General features: G+C 57.6%; 1 protein-coding gene across 1 annotated transcript; it reads right to left on the bottom strand.

Moving 5' to 3' along the window:
• Window positions 1-664: 664 nt before the first annotated feature.
• On the bottom strand, window positions 665-3,896 carry RPL36 (ribosomal protein L36). The gene is made up of 4 exons (XM_054396256.1): window positions 3,859-3,896; window positions 3,688-3,782; window positions 1,982-2,116; window positions 665-806 (listed from the first exon to the last, which is right to left on the bottom strand). The coding sequence occupies exons 2-4, from the start codon at window positions 3,778-3,780 to the stop codon at window positions 717-719; spliced, it is 318 nt and encodes a 105-aa protein (XP_054252231.1). The 5' UTR covers window positions 3,781-3,782; window positions 3,859-3,896; the 3' UTR covers window positions 665-716.
• Between the last annotated feature and the right edge of the window lie 9,845 nt (window positions 3,897-13,741).

The following is a 13,741-nucleotide window of genomic DNA, read 5'->3' as shown; positions in this document are numbered from 1 at the left end:
AACTGAACATCTTGGCACAGCTGTTTGAGAGCCTGGGTGAGGGACCTGGAGGGCTTCATCCCTCAGGAACTGCTAGAGAGGCTGAATTGAGAGGGGAGGAGGAGCTGTTACATCAAGTGTGATGGAAATGCGTTTGTGTGGGAGAGCAGTTCCTGTCCTGCCTCCCAGCCAGGCTGGCACAGTCCTTAGTGGGGAATAAACTTTTCCTGCTGGAATCTGGGGAGCTCTGGCTGCCTGCACTTACCATTTGGCAACATGCTGCAGAAGTAGTGCAGCAGTGGAGGGCACAAGGGGAGCATGATCAAGAGAAGCTGCAGGAGGAGCAGGCTGAAGCACCCTGGGGAAGGACCAAAGCTGCTACTGCTTTCAACAGCAGTTTTTGTCCACTGCCCTTTCCTACCACCACCCAGGTTCAGAGACAGACTGGGAGGTGGAGGCAGCACAACCCTCACAGGCTTGGCTATGGAGAGGCCTCCACACCCTGAGACAAGCCAGCTCCATGAGGGCTGCAGGGTCACCCCTCTAGGACAGGCCACAGGCCAGGCCAGGAAGCTCCAGGACCAGCATCTCCAGATGCAGGGAAATAAAAGTCACACAAGTTCTGCACTACTGCAGGGCAGGGCCCTCAGCACCCCCAGGGCCAACCAATCTGGAGGTGCCATCAACAGCCACTGACTGGGGTTGTGAGAAAGGCTTTATTGGAGCCAGGACACAGCTCAGTCCTTCTTTGCAGCTGCTTTCCTCATGGCTGCCAGGACATTGCTCAGCTCTTCTCTCTTCCTCTTGGCACGGATGTGAGTGCCAACCTGCAGAGAGAGCAGCACAAGGTGAGTGCCAACCTGCAGAGAGAGCAGCACAAGGTGAGTGCCAGCCTGCAGGGGCACTCACACTCAAGTGTCCATCCCAGCACAGAACACAACTTGGCTGCTCCACTCCAAAGCAGGATGGTGAAGTCCTGGTAACCAGAGACTTGAGCCCATCCACCTCAATCAGCCAGCCAGGCACCACCTGCCCTCACCTCAGCAGCACCTGACTCAGTTCTGTGCACTCAGCCTAGCCCCAGCCTGTCCTGGGCTGATCCCCAGCAGTGTGGGCAGCAAGGGCAGGGAGGGGATTCTGCCCCTCTGCTGTGTTCTGCTGAGACCCCCACCTGCAGTGCTGGGGCAGCTCTGGAGTTCACAGCAAAGACAGGGACCTGGTGCAGCAGGGCCAGAGGAGGCCACAGCAATGCTGGCAGGGCTGGAAGCCCTCTGCTGGGAGCCAGGCTGAGAGAGTTGGGCTTGGGCAGCCTGCAGAGGAGAAGGCTCCAGGGAGACCTTCCGGTGGCCTTGCAGTATTTATTTGAAGGGTGCTCCAGGAGAGCTGGGCAGGGAGTTTTGACAAGGCATGGAGTGACAGGATGAGAGGTGATGGCTGCAAACTGGAAGCTGGATCTAGAGTAGTCATTAGGAAAAAATTCTTCCCCATGGAGGTGGTGAGGCACTGGAGTAAGTTACTGGGACATGTTGTAGAGGCTCCAAGTCTGAAGTGTTGAAGGCCAGGCTAGATGAGGCCTTGAGCAAGCTGGGCTGGTGGGAGGTGTCCCTGCCCATGGCAGGGGGTTGGAACTGGATGATCTTCAAGACCCCTTCCAACCCAAACCGTTCTGTGATGTTTTACTCAGTTACTTGGTTCAAGGTGGAAGCGCTTTCAGCTCTCCTGGCTGCCATCAATGAATCATTCCCCATTGCTGGCTCATGGTTCCCAGTCTCCACCAGCACTGCTCTGCTCTTCCCTGCACCAAAGGTGCAGCTAATGCAGAAGCAGCACAGCAGGTCTGGACTGCTGTAAGTCCACCTCCAGCTCTCCCACCCAGCCCACAGCACATTCCCCTCCCCATACAACCAAAGAGAAGGAATTAAAAAGTAAAGACTCCCCAGGGCAGGGCAGGAAGGTCCCCAGCAGTCTGTGCCATGCCCATTAAGATGCCAGCCTGGCCTACCCGTTTCTTGATGAACTTGAGGGCTCGTTTGTCCTTGGACACCTTCAGCAGCTCCATGGCTCGCCGCTCGTAGGGCGCGAAACCGCAGACCTCCCTGATCATGTCCCGCACGAACTTGGTGTGCTTGGTCAGGCGCTGGGGGCAGAGAGAGGGCATGGGGCAGGGGCAAGCTAAGGGCTGCCTGGCCACAGCCAGGCTGGGCCAAACCATGAGCCCCAAGCCCAGCCTCTGGCATGCCCCAAGGAGTGCCCTGGCAGATGCCCTGCAGCAGTGACCCTGAGCAGTCTCTCCATGTCAGCCATGGTTGCAGTGTTCTGCTGATCCCCATGCAGCAGCAGTGTGCACACAGCAGGGTCACAGAGGCTCTGCTCTGCTGCACACCTCAGCCACCACATCCAGCCATGCTGCTTCAAGGTGGGAGAGCAGCTGCCAGCTGCCCTAACCTCTCCTGGTACACATCCACTGCACCTGGGTAAGTGCCACTGCATCACTGCTGGGCAGGGGAAAGCCCTGGAGTTACCAAGGGGCACAGAGGGAACCTTCAGAGCTCCCCCAACCTGTTTCTGCGCCACTGCTGGTTCTGGCTGGGGTAAGGTTAATGCTCTCCACAGCAGCTGGCACTGGTTGGGGCTGTGCTGGCAGCAGTGCTGATCTCACAGGGCTGGTTCCTTATTGCTGAGCCAAGGGCTGCCCTGCTCCCCATGCCATGAGCAGGCTGCACAAGGGGCTGGGAAGAGACACAGCTGACCCCAGGTGACCAAAGGGACATCCCAGACCATACCACTTACTGCTCAGCACAGAGGGCTGGGGAAGAACACAGTGGGGGACATCTGAGTGCTGGGGTTTCTGCTCCCAAGTCACCATTATGGGTGCTGCAGCCTGGCTCTCCTGGGACTAGCTGAGCAGCTGCCTGCAGTGGGGATGAGCTCCTTGGTTTGCTTCTCTTGTGCAGAGCTGTTCAAGTGTCCTCATCTCAACCCTGGATTTTACTCACTTGTTCTCTTCTGATTCTCTTCCCCATCCCACCAGGGTTGAGTGAATGAGTGGCTGTGGTGGGGCTGAGTTGCCAGCCGAGGTTAAACCACACCACGCTGCCAGCTGAGCTTCAGCAGCGGTTGAAATTCATCTGCCTCGAGGCTGCTCTGCTGCCAGCTCTCCTGTACCCAACCCTTTCAACTCCATACCCGCTCCCACACATTCGGTGCTTCCAACAATTTAAGCCCCCACTCCATAGGCACCTTCACCGCTTTCCCAGCCCGGACTGCACCAACCTACCAGCCACATATGCAGCTCCTACCAACAGCTGCTGTGGCCGGCCGCCCACCCGCACCGGGGCATCTACACCTCCCGTTAAACCTCGAAGTCAGACGGCAAAGCAGCCACTTGGAGGTATCCAATGGTCTCCTGCAGTCCACCACAGCCACGCCATCACAGAGTGCTGCTCGGAAGGAACCGAGCTGCAACCTTCCCTCACGGCGGCCGTGAGCTGCGGTGAGCTGCAGCCAGGAGATGGGGACGGAACTGGATCGGCACTACCCCGTTCCTCGCCGGCCCCACGCCCGTAAAGCGAACTGCGCGCCCCAGGAGCTGCCCGGAGCTCCCCGGCAGGCCCCGGAAGGCAGCGGCCCCTGCGCCCGACCGAGTCCCGCGGCTGCCGGCAGAGCCTCCTCAGTGGCCCGGCCCGGCCTCATTCTCCTCATACTCACCCCGCGGCGGCGGCACTGCCTGGGCTTGGACACGTTTTTCGTCACCTTGTAGCCCTTGTTGAGGCCCACGGCCATGGGGTAGCGGATCGCCATGTCTGCGGGAGAGAGCGGTCAGACCGCCCGCCGATGGACGCGGATGGACCCCAATCCCAGGCCCAGCCCGGCCCTTACCTGCTGCTCACTGATGGCGCCGCACCGGGAAGAGGGAGCGCGCGCGGAACGCCGGGACAGTGCCTCTTCCGGCCGCGCGCCGCCACCAGCGAGCGGGCAGGGGAGGGGAGGAGAGGAGAGGGCGCCCCCTGCGGGCAGGTGGTGTCCTCGCCGCCGGCGGCAGAGGGAGCGGGGGCCGCGACCCAGGGCAATGGGGATCGGGCGGCAGCGGCGTCCCCCGCGCCCCGGGTTGGAATCGGCTGGGGTCGGTCAGGCCAAAGCCGGGACTGGCGGCGATGGGAGGGTGGGGGGGAGCTCAAGGCTCCTCCCCCGCGTTGCTCGCGGCCGGGCCCGGCAGCTGCCGGCCATTGGTCTCCGGCGGCGGCCGCAGAAGACAAAGGGACACCGGCAGCGACCGGCGGCTCGCAGCTCCGTGGACACGAAGCCCACGGGAACAGGGACGCCGAACCTCCCCCGCGGCGGGGCTGGTGTCCGGGAGCCAGAGCCGAGAGGAGCGGCCAGGCTGAGCCAAGCCCTCGCAGATCTTTTCTCCAAAGCTCTTGAGGTGCTTGGCCACACTGTGGCCACGTCTGGCGTACAAAAAGCATCAGGTTAAAGGTTTGGTAGAAATGGGTTGGGTTTTCTTGTATGGATGAATCTCTGTGATCTGCTCTGGCAGGGGGCTGGACTGGGTGAGCTTTCGAGGTCACTTCCAGCCCCTAACACTCTATGGTTCCGTGATTTCTTCTGAACAAGAGCTGGGGTGAAGCCATCCAGCCCCGATGAGCTGCTTTCTGCTTTCAAAGGAAATTCCATTTCACAGAATCACAGAGTGGTTGGGGGCTGGAAGAGACCTCTGGAGATCATTCAGTCCGATCCCTGCCAGAGCAAGGTCACCCAGGGCAGGTCACACAGGAACACATCCAGATGGGTCTGGAAAGTCTCCAGAGAAGGAGACTCCACAACCTCTCTGGGCAGCCTGCTCCAGGGCTCCATGACCCTCACAGTGCAGAATTTCCTCCTCCTGTTGAAGTGGAACCTCCTGTGCTGCAGTTTCCATCCATTGCCCCTTGTCACAGGGTGCAACTGAGCAGAGCCTGTCCCCTCCCTCTTGGCCTTTGGCTCAGCCTCACACCTAAATGCTGGCTGCTAGGAAATTGAGAGGCTGCTGGCTGATGTTAGTTAACAAAAAGCAGAGCAAGGAGCCTGAGAGCACTCCAGCACCATTCCCACAGGTAGCCAAAGGCCCCCCTTTGAGCTGAGGCTTTGCTGCTCTTGGTGCACTGGTTTCTTCTGGAAGTGTCCCAACTGGAGGCTTTGGGACCTCAAACTGTATCTGGGAGCCCTGCTCATTTCTGCAAGGCTTGGGGCTCTTTGGCTTTGCACTGGGCTTCAGTGCCTCAGCCTCCCATGCTCCATGGTGGGGATGGAGCCTCAGTGTCCTCCAGGCAGTGATTGAGAGGAGCCTGAGAGGTGACCTCATTGCTGCTGATGAAGATGTGCAGGGTGAGTGCTCAGAGGCTGGAGCCAGGCTCTGCTGGGTGATGCCCAATGCCAGCACAAGGCAGCAGTGCTGGAAGCTGAGGCAGAGGAAGCTCCATGGGAACAGGAGGAAAAGTTTTTTCCTCTGAGGGTGACAGAGCCCTGGAACAGGCTGCCCAGGGGGGTTGTGGAGTCTCCTCTGGAGTTGTTCAAAACCTTCCTGGATGTGTTCCTGTGTGAGCTGCTCTGGGTGCCCCTGCTCTGGCAGGGTGTTGGACTGGATGAGCTTTTGAGGTCCCTTCCACCCCTTAACATTCTGTGGTTCTGTGATTGCTCACAGCAGCAGCCAGCACAGATCCCTGCACAGGGTTCCTCACACACAGCACTGCTGCAGCTGAGGATGGAAATACCCCCAGGCACCAAGACAGAACAGGGCTCTGAAAAGAGGATGTCGAGGCAGCAGAAGTGATAAGATCTCCCTCTGCCAGCTAGGAAGTGGCTGTCAGACACAGCAGTGATGCTGAGCAAGGTCCCCTCGACAGGGCAGGCTCTGCTGGGCCAGCACTGCCTGGGCACTTGGTGGGAGTTGGCACCAAAGCTTCACTGTGCTCTTAGAGGAGGCAGGAGGCAGGAGGGGATCCATCCAGCCCTGCTGGTGACATGCTGGAGGTGGAGGAGTGCCTGGAGTGTAAGGGGTTGCCAGGGAGCAATCAGAGCCAAACTGAGGTCCTTGCTTAAGCTTCTTGAGAGGGCAGTGAAGGTCACTGCAGAGCTGCCCTCTGAATGAAAGCTCTGAGTGAGAGCTCTGCCCTCTGCCCCTGGAGTGCCTCTGCTGCCTGCAGAGCTTTGCTCAATGTTTGCTGAGGAAGCCCCAGCCCAGGAGAGCCTCCTCAGGCTCAGCCCCAGCCAGGCTGACCTCTGGCTGCCTTCTGCTGGGCAGTGACCATGTTCCTCACTCTGTCACACAGCTTTAAAGCCCTGCTTGGAGGCACTCAGGTGGTGGTTTAGTAGCTGGGTTTAAGCATATGTTTAACCCAGGCCCTGCTTGGCTCATCAGAGGGCACCTTTCACATTGGCCCTTGGTTCTTCCAGCTGAAGTAACTTGAACCTGACTTTAGAGAAACCTCTGGTGTGGGGAAGCCCTGACTGTGTCCCCCAGGAGTATTTCATAACTTGCAAGACTTTGCCCAGCAGAAGCCAACAGCCCCTAGCACCAGTCCAGGAGAGGAAACAGCTAAATCCCTCTACACCAGTTCAGACACAAGGCACCAACTGCTTCCCTCCAGGCATGGTGTCCCCTCTGAAGCACACTGTGGGTGGCACAGCCACACTCAGGACTGCATGGGCAGTGCCCTCCTGAAGGGCAGCAGCCCTGCAGCAGTTCCCCTGAGGTCAGAGCACTGGGCAGGGAAGCTTCTGTCTAACCTCAGGTTTTGTGCCAAGGCTCCTTTGAGAGCACTGCTGGAGCTGTCACCTGTGCTGCCACAGACTGGCATCTGTTCTGCCTCCAGCTGCTGCAGGAGCTGCTAAACAACCCCTGCCTGTTCCCTGGAGGAAGCTGAGCCATGGTTTTCATCCACCTGGCCAGTCCAACTGCCTACTCTGAGTAGAGGAGCCCTCTGCAGCTGCTAGTCCCTCTGCTGAAGGAAAGGATTTAACCCTTCTGGGGCTGGACTGGAGCTTGCACCTTCACCATCTGGGCTCAGATCCTTCCCCTCTGTGGCCAGGCAATGGAAATTTTGTATCCACTTCTGCAGTTGGAGGTGCAGAAGAGCCTCAGCTTTGGTCTTCCTTGGCAGCTGCTCATCAGTGCCAGCTGCACAGGGTGTGCTTGGGGCACATCCTGGCACAGAGGAGCACTGAGGGGTGGCAGTCAGCCTGGTATGCCACCTGCTGCTTCCTCCCCAGGCCACCTTCCCTTCCAGCAGCTACAGTGACTCCTTCCTGTGCTGCTGCTGCTGGCCATGGGAAGGTTCACCCTTCTCAGGTGGGAAAGGCATTCCCAGCCCTACAGACTTCCCTCTGGACAAGCCCAGCCACCACTTGTGTCTCTGCTGCCTTTGATGAGGTGGCCAATGCCTGGCAATGCCAGGTGGGTATGGGTGGCCTCCATGGGGATGTGCCCATGCCCTTGGTGTCCATGCAGGCAGAGGCAGGAGGCTGGATGGTGTGGCTGTGGCAGCCAGGGTGCATTGCCCCTTTGGGCAGTGCTGGGAGGCCAGCTGAGCTCAGCCCAGTTGTGTCCCAGCCATGAGGAGCCTCCACAGGCTGGCAGCTCAGTGAAGCCTCTCAGGACCCCCAGGTTCAGCTGGAAGTTCAGAGCTGGCTCTCATTCCTAACTCAGGAATAAGCTTGGCCCTCCATGGCTCTCCTGTACCTGGCCATGCTGGTCTGGACTGGGAGGAGGCTCCAGGCCCAGGGTGCAGCTCCTGGCTGTGCAGCTCCAGGGCACAGGAGCAGGAACTGCCAGCACAGGAGCCTGCAGAGAGGCTCTTGGGGTGCCAAGGCCCCATTTGTGGAAGAGGTCAGAGGAGAGGGTAGGGCTCAGCCTGCAGCATGCACAAGAGGCATGGGCAGCACAGGGGTGGGGGCTGGGGAGCCAGGGCTGTGCCCTGGGTAGGTGCTGTGTGAGAGCTGCAGGAGGAGGAGCCCAGGCTGCAGAGTGCCTGTGTGAGGGACCCCTCACCCCTCTGGCACAGGCTTGCCCCCAGCCCTGAGGTGAGCCATGGGGAGGCCTTGGTGCCAGCTGTTAGAGAGGAGAGCTGGAATCCCCCTCCCACACTGACAATCACCAGGCTAGCTCAGTCTGGAAGCAAATGAAGCTGTGTTCACAAGCAAAACTACAATCCATGGTGAAATGCAATGACTATGTGCAAATACACACCATGCACAACAGAATCAACAGAAAAACACAACCAGGCCCCTTAGGCCCCCCAAAGGAGAGGGACCATGCTTCTTGTCCTCCCCCTCCCAGAGCAGGCAAAAGGGAAGAGAGCCAAGAAGCAGAGAGAGGTTTGTTAGACTTAGCTGGTCAAGGTCAGGATGCAGGGGGTGTCACCTCCAGCCAGGAGAGAGAAGCAGCAGGCAGACAGACTGAGAGTGACAGCAGGACTGCCCCACTGCCCATACCTTGCTTTGCTTCTCAAACATTTCTCTCTCCAAGGTCAGTGTTTAGAATATTCATCATTTTGCTTTCTTACACCCAATTGTGATTTATTTACATTCTTTCACTGTTCTGCTCTAACTTTGTGAAGAAAAATTAAAGACACAGTCTAAAACCATCACACTGGCACTGCCTGTGGCTGGACTCTGCCTGCCCAGACCTGCTCCCACTGAGCAAGGGCACATCTCTGACCCACCCCAAAAGGGCTTTGCCAGGCAGGAGCCTGCAGGGGGCAAGAAGGGCTCCTCAGCATAGAGGGTCCCCTTCATTCCTCCACTGACACCACTGCAGAGGAGCAGCTGGGTGTGAGCAGGCTCTCGGCTGTGCTCTGTGCCTGCCCTGTGCCATGGGGAAGGGCTGTGCCATGGCTGCTCTCCTGACACAGCATCTTCAGCAAAGCCTTAGGGCTTGGACATTCTCCACTCCTTGCTTTATCCTTGGAGGCTGGGGCAGTCTGCAGAGCCTGGGGCATGCCTGTGTCCTCCTGCGGGGCAGGGAGCAGCCTCAAGCCACAGAGCTCCTCAGGCCAAAGGAAGCCAGAAAAGCAGGAAGAATGATGCAGGAGATGAGGGCACAGCTAAGGTCCTCCCCTGAGTCAGTTCTTTCAGAAGAGGACAACCCTGCAAGCCTGTTGCCTAAAAAGGAAGCAATGGGGGTGGAGGGGGATCCACCTTGCAAGGGAGTGTTGGTCCTTCCTGGCATGCATGCCAGCAGAAGAGGCCTGTGCAAAGCAAATGCTGCTATTTGTTTTATAGGAGAAGGCATTTGTGACAAGAACCAACAGGAAAATTGGTGATTAATTGTTTGGTGTGGCCTTGGTGCTGCCTGCTGCTGACACGAAAGTGTTCAGGGTGGGGAGGAGAAAACTGTTTGAATGAAGAAGGAAATAAAATGGGAGAGATTTGTGTGCAGAGAAAGCAAAGGCAAAAGGCTGAGCAGTCACAGTGCCATGGGGACCCTCCCAAGGATGGATTCTCCATGCAGGATTTCCTCCTTCAGCCTTCTGGTCATGCAGCATCACAGACCCAGTCAGGTTGGAAGAGACCTTCCAGCTCATCAAGCCTGGCCCTTACCCCAGCACTGCCAGGACACCACTAAACCATGGAAGGGATGGTGCCCCTGGACTGGCACTGGTGAGGGCACAGCTTGAGTGCTGGGATCAGTTCTGGGCCTCTCACTCCAAGAAGGACATTGAGAGGCTGGAGCAGGACAGAGAAGGGCAAGAAAGCTGGGGAAGGGTCTGGAGAAGAGGGCTGGGGAGGAGCAGCTGAGGGAGCTGGGGGTGTTTGGTGTGGAGAAGAGGAGGCTGAGGGAGACCTCATTGCTCTCTCCAGCTCCCTGAGAGGAGGCTGCAGGGAGGTGGGGGTTGGGCTCTGCTCCCTAGGATCAGGTGATAGAAGGAGAGGAAATTACCTGAAATTGTGCCAGGGGAGGATTAGGTTGGAGAGGAAGAAAAATGTCTTTGCTGCCAGAGTGGTCAGGGATTGGCACAGGCTGCCCAGGTGGAGTCAGCCTAATGCTTCTCCTCATCTGCTGTAGCTCCTGCTCATTCACTCCGTCCAAGCAAATCTCCTTCATGGCTGCCCCAAACATCTGATGGGCACCTGCCCACCCACCCCCACCCCCTGTGTGCTGCTGGTAGAGAAGGAAGCAAAGTGATGCTGCTGGCCTTCAAAGCTCAGCAGGCAGCACAGGCTGCAGGACAGCAGGGCAGGGCTGGGGCTCTCCTGGGTTGAGACAGGAGGGTACCAGCCTCAAGACAGGGAAGGGTTTCCTGCTGTAGGTTCCTTGTCCTCATGTGGAGGATGTGCAGGGGCAGCACAAGTGCTGGCTGAGCCTGAGCTCTGGCACTTCACTTTTGTCACCTGCTGGGGACTGGAAAATGTTTCCCAATGAGACTGAGGCTGTTTAACTTGGAGAGGAGGAGCCTGAGGGTGACCTCATTACTGGTGAGGAAGATGTGCAGGGTGAGTGCCCAGAGGCTGGAGCCAGGCTCTGCTGGGTGATGCCCAATGCCAGCACAAGGCAGCAGTGGTGGAAGCTGAGGCAGAGGAAGTTCCATGGGAACAGGAGGAGAAGTTTTTTCCTCTGAGGGTGACAGAGTCCTGGAACAGGCTGCCGAGGGGTGCTGTGGAGTCTCCCTCTCTGGAGATGTTCCAAACCCTCCTGGGATGTGTTCCTGTGTGACCTGCTCTGGATGCTCCTGCTCTGGCAGGGTGTTGGAGTGGATGATCTCTGGAGGTCCCTTCTAGCCCCTAACATTCTGTGGTTCTGTGATTGCTCACAGCTGCTCTGACAGCACCTGCAAGCCAGGTCCACCAAGCTCCATGCAGCTCGAGACATACAGACTTTGGGTAATCTTCAGTCATCTTTATGATGTGGTGAGGTTATTGTACAGCTTGACAACTTCTCCTTTGTAAAATCCTTTGAGCTCCTGGCTGAAGCACACTCTGGGAGTGCAGAAAGCATTGATCTCATCTCCTTCAGTCATCATGGAACAGGCACAGGAGAGACTGAGACCCAGCACAGAGCTCTGCGTCTCCACAGCCCTGTCCTTTCCTCTCCCACACCTTTCCCCCTCTCCCACACCTTTCCCCCCTCTCCCACACCTTTCCCCCTTCTCCCACACCTTTCCCCCTTCTCCCACACCTTTCCCCCCTCTCCCACACCTTTCCCCCCTCTCCCACACCTTCTACTCCCCTCACACATCTTTTACCCCTCTCTCACACCTTTTACTCTGAACTCTTCCCTTTGCCAGGGGTCTTAAGACTATCCCAGCAGCCCTGCTGGGAGTATTTCTCACCTCATAGTGCACCACTGGCTGATGAAGCCTTTCAGAGGGGAGCAAAAGCTTTCTGCTTTCACCTTTCTTTTGCTAACAGCGGAGCTTCTAACGCACTGGAGGGGTAGTTGTGCTCGTTTAACAGAGTCAAACTGCAATTCTAACCCATCTCCAGGGCAGAGGCTGAGCCAGCCTGGCCAGCCCTGAGGATCACAACAGGTCACTGCAGCTGCTTGGGGGAAGAGATGCAAATAGCCGGGCAGGGAGCCAGCTGCAGTTGCTCCGTGCATTTGAAACTGCGGCGCCAAATGGTTGTTTTGAACAGCCAACGGGTTTGGTTTGTTCATCAGCCTGGGGATCGGTGCCAGGTTTGGTCCGGCCCCAGGCGGGGGGGTGAGCGCTGCCGGCCCCCGCCGCAGCCCCGCAGCAGCAGCAGCGATGAGCTCAGAGGATCGCGGAGCGGAGTTGGGATTGCTCCTGGCTGATAAAGAGAAGCTTTGTGAGCCCCGGGGAGCTGCGGCCAGAGCCGGCCCCCACCCTGCTCCACTGCAGGCTCCAAGCAGCCAAACGGCCCAGGGATGAGCGACTTGATGTGGCCATGGAGCGCCGAGAACCTGCGGCTGGGCTGGCAGGCTGCAGAGGAGTCTTTGGAGCCCTGCAAGTGTAACTGAGACATGGAGCTGCTGGAGGGGTCCCGAGGAAGGTCATGAAGATGAGCAGAGGGTGCAGCACTTCCCTATGGGGAGAGTTGGGGCTGTTCAGCCTGGAGAAGAGAAGGCTCCAGGAAGACCTCAGAGCAACCTTCCAGTACCTGAAGGGGCTCCAGGAGAGCTGGGGAGGGACTTTGGACAAGGGCTGGGAGTGCCAGGATGAGGGACAATGGCCTTGAGCTAGGAAAGGGGAGATTGAGAGTGGAGATGAGGAAGAAATTGTTGAGAGTGAGGGTGGGGAGAGACTGGCACAGGTTGCCCAGGGAGGTTGTGGCTGTCCCCTCCCTGGAGGTGTTCAAGGCCAGGCTGGATGAGGCCTTGAGCAAGCTGGGCTGGTGGGAGGTGTCCCTGCCCATGGCAGGGGTTGCAGCTGGATGAGGTTTAAGGTCCCTTCCAACCATTCTATGAATCTATCAATGAACTCCAGCTCTCTGTGTGAAAATCAAAGCTCCTCATGATAGAGATCATGGCCCTAATCTGTCATTAAAGGTGATCTGAATGATTCCTTCCTTGAACTCAGATGTCTGCTGCCATTTCCCTACACATTTCCCTTGGCTCCAGCTCTGCAGGCTCCAGGGCTGCTGGCAGCCTGACTAGAAGGAAGCGGCTGCATTGTTCCTACCTGGCCACCTCATCTCTTCAATGCTGTTTGCACAGTGATTTACTGCCAAGAAATCTGTGTTCCTATTAGTCTGGAAGGATTCCTGAGCTCTGGGGAGCCAGTAAGGGGAAGACCCAGTAGCTAATGCTGCACTAAAGGCTGTGCTGTGGCTCACTCTGCCACACTTCCTCTGCCTGTCACAGGCTGTGAGCAGTGGTGCTGGTGAAAGCCTCACAGGCGTGGCTCTTCTCAGCATCTGGTGTCAAAGTAAATCACTGTGGGCAAAAGGGACAAAGTAGAACTGTGGAGAGTTGAGTAACCCTGGGCTCTGACACCCCCTTCTTCCTTTGCCACTTTTCTCTTGAGGTGGGGAAAGAATATGAGAGGGGATTTAAGCGAAATTTCTGGTCACATGAGACCCAGGCTCTGGTTCCAGTACAAGAGTCCAAAGAGCCACCCACACCCTCCTCCCTACAAAGAACTGAACAATCCCAGGCACAGACCTGAATTCCCCTCCTTGGGCTTGGTTAACTCTTCCCCCACTGTGAGACCTCACCTGCAGTGCTATGTCCAGCTATGGACCCCCAGCACAAGAAGGACAGGGACCTGCTGGAGCAGGTGCAGAGGAGGCCACAAACATGATCAGAGGACTGGAGAACCTCTGCTACGGGGACAGGCTGGGGTTGTAAAGCCTGCAGAAGAGAAGGCTCCAGGGAGACCTTAGAGCTGCATTTCCATATCTGCAGGAGACCTCCAGGCAGGCTGGGGAGGGACTGTTCAGAAGGGGCTGTAGGGTAGGACCAGGGGCAAGGGTTTGAAACTGGAGCAGGGTGGGTGTAAATTGGACATCAGGAGGAAGTTCTGCAGAGTGAGGGTTAGGAGACACTGGAACAGGTTGCCTAGGGAGGTGGTTGAGGCTCCATCCCTGTAGACATTCAAGGTCAACCTTGCTGTGTCCCTGGGCAGCCTGCTCTGGTTGGAGGTGTCCCTGCTGCCTGTAGGGGGGTTGGCCAAGATGCTCTTTGAGGCTCCCTTCTAACTCGATGTAATCTGTGACACAAGTTGAATTCTGACTCATTAAGGAGGTTAAGGCTGTAGCAGAGGCTTCTACCAAACACTCTGTGCCTAGAATTAGAAATAAATACACCCTGTGAATGTCAGAGTGT

This window comes from Indicator indicator, chromosome 36, assembly GCF_027791375.1.
Source record: "Indicator indicator isolate 239-I01 chromosome 36, UM_Iind_1.1, whole genome shotgun sequence".
Taxonomy (NCBI): domain Eukaryota; kingdom Metazoa; phylum Chordata; class Aves; order Piciformes; family Indicatoridae; genus Indicator; species Indicator indicator.
This window is presented reverse-complemented; position numbering and strand designations above follow the sequence as displayed.

Bases quoted from the DNA above. Each gene is read 5' to 3' on its own strand.
- RPL36 (XM_054396256.1), bottom strand. From the start codon at position 3,780: ATGGCGATCCGCTACCCCATGGCCGTGGGCCTCAACAAGGGCTACAAG. The intron at 2,117-3,687 runs GTGAGTATGAGG...CTCTGCCCCCAG, and splicing joins GGCAGTGCCGCCGCCGCGGG to CGCCTGACCAAGCACACCAA. The intron at 807-1,981 runs GTAGGCCAGGCT...CTCTCTCTGCAG, and splicing joins TCAAGTTCATCAAGAAACGG to GTTGGCACTCACATCCGTGC.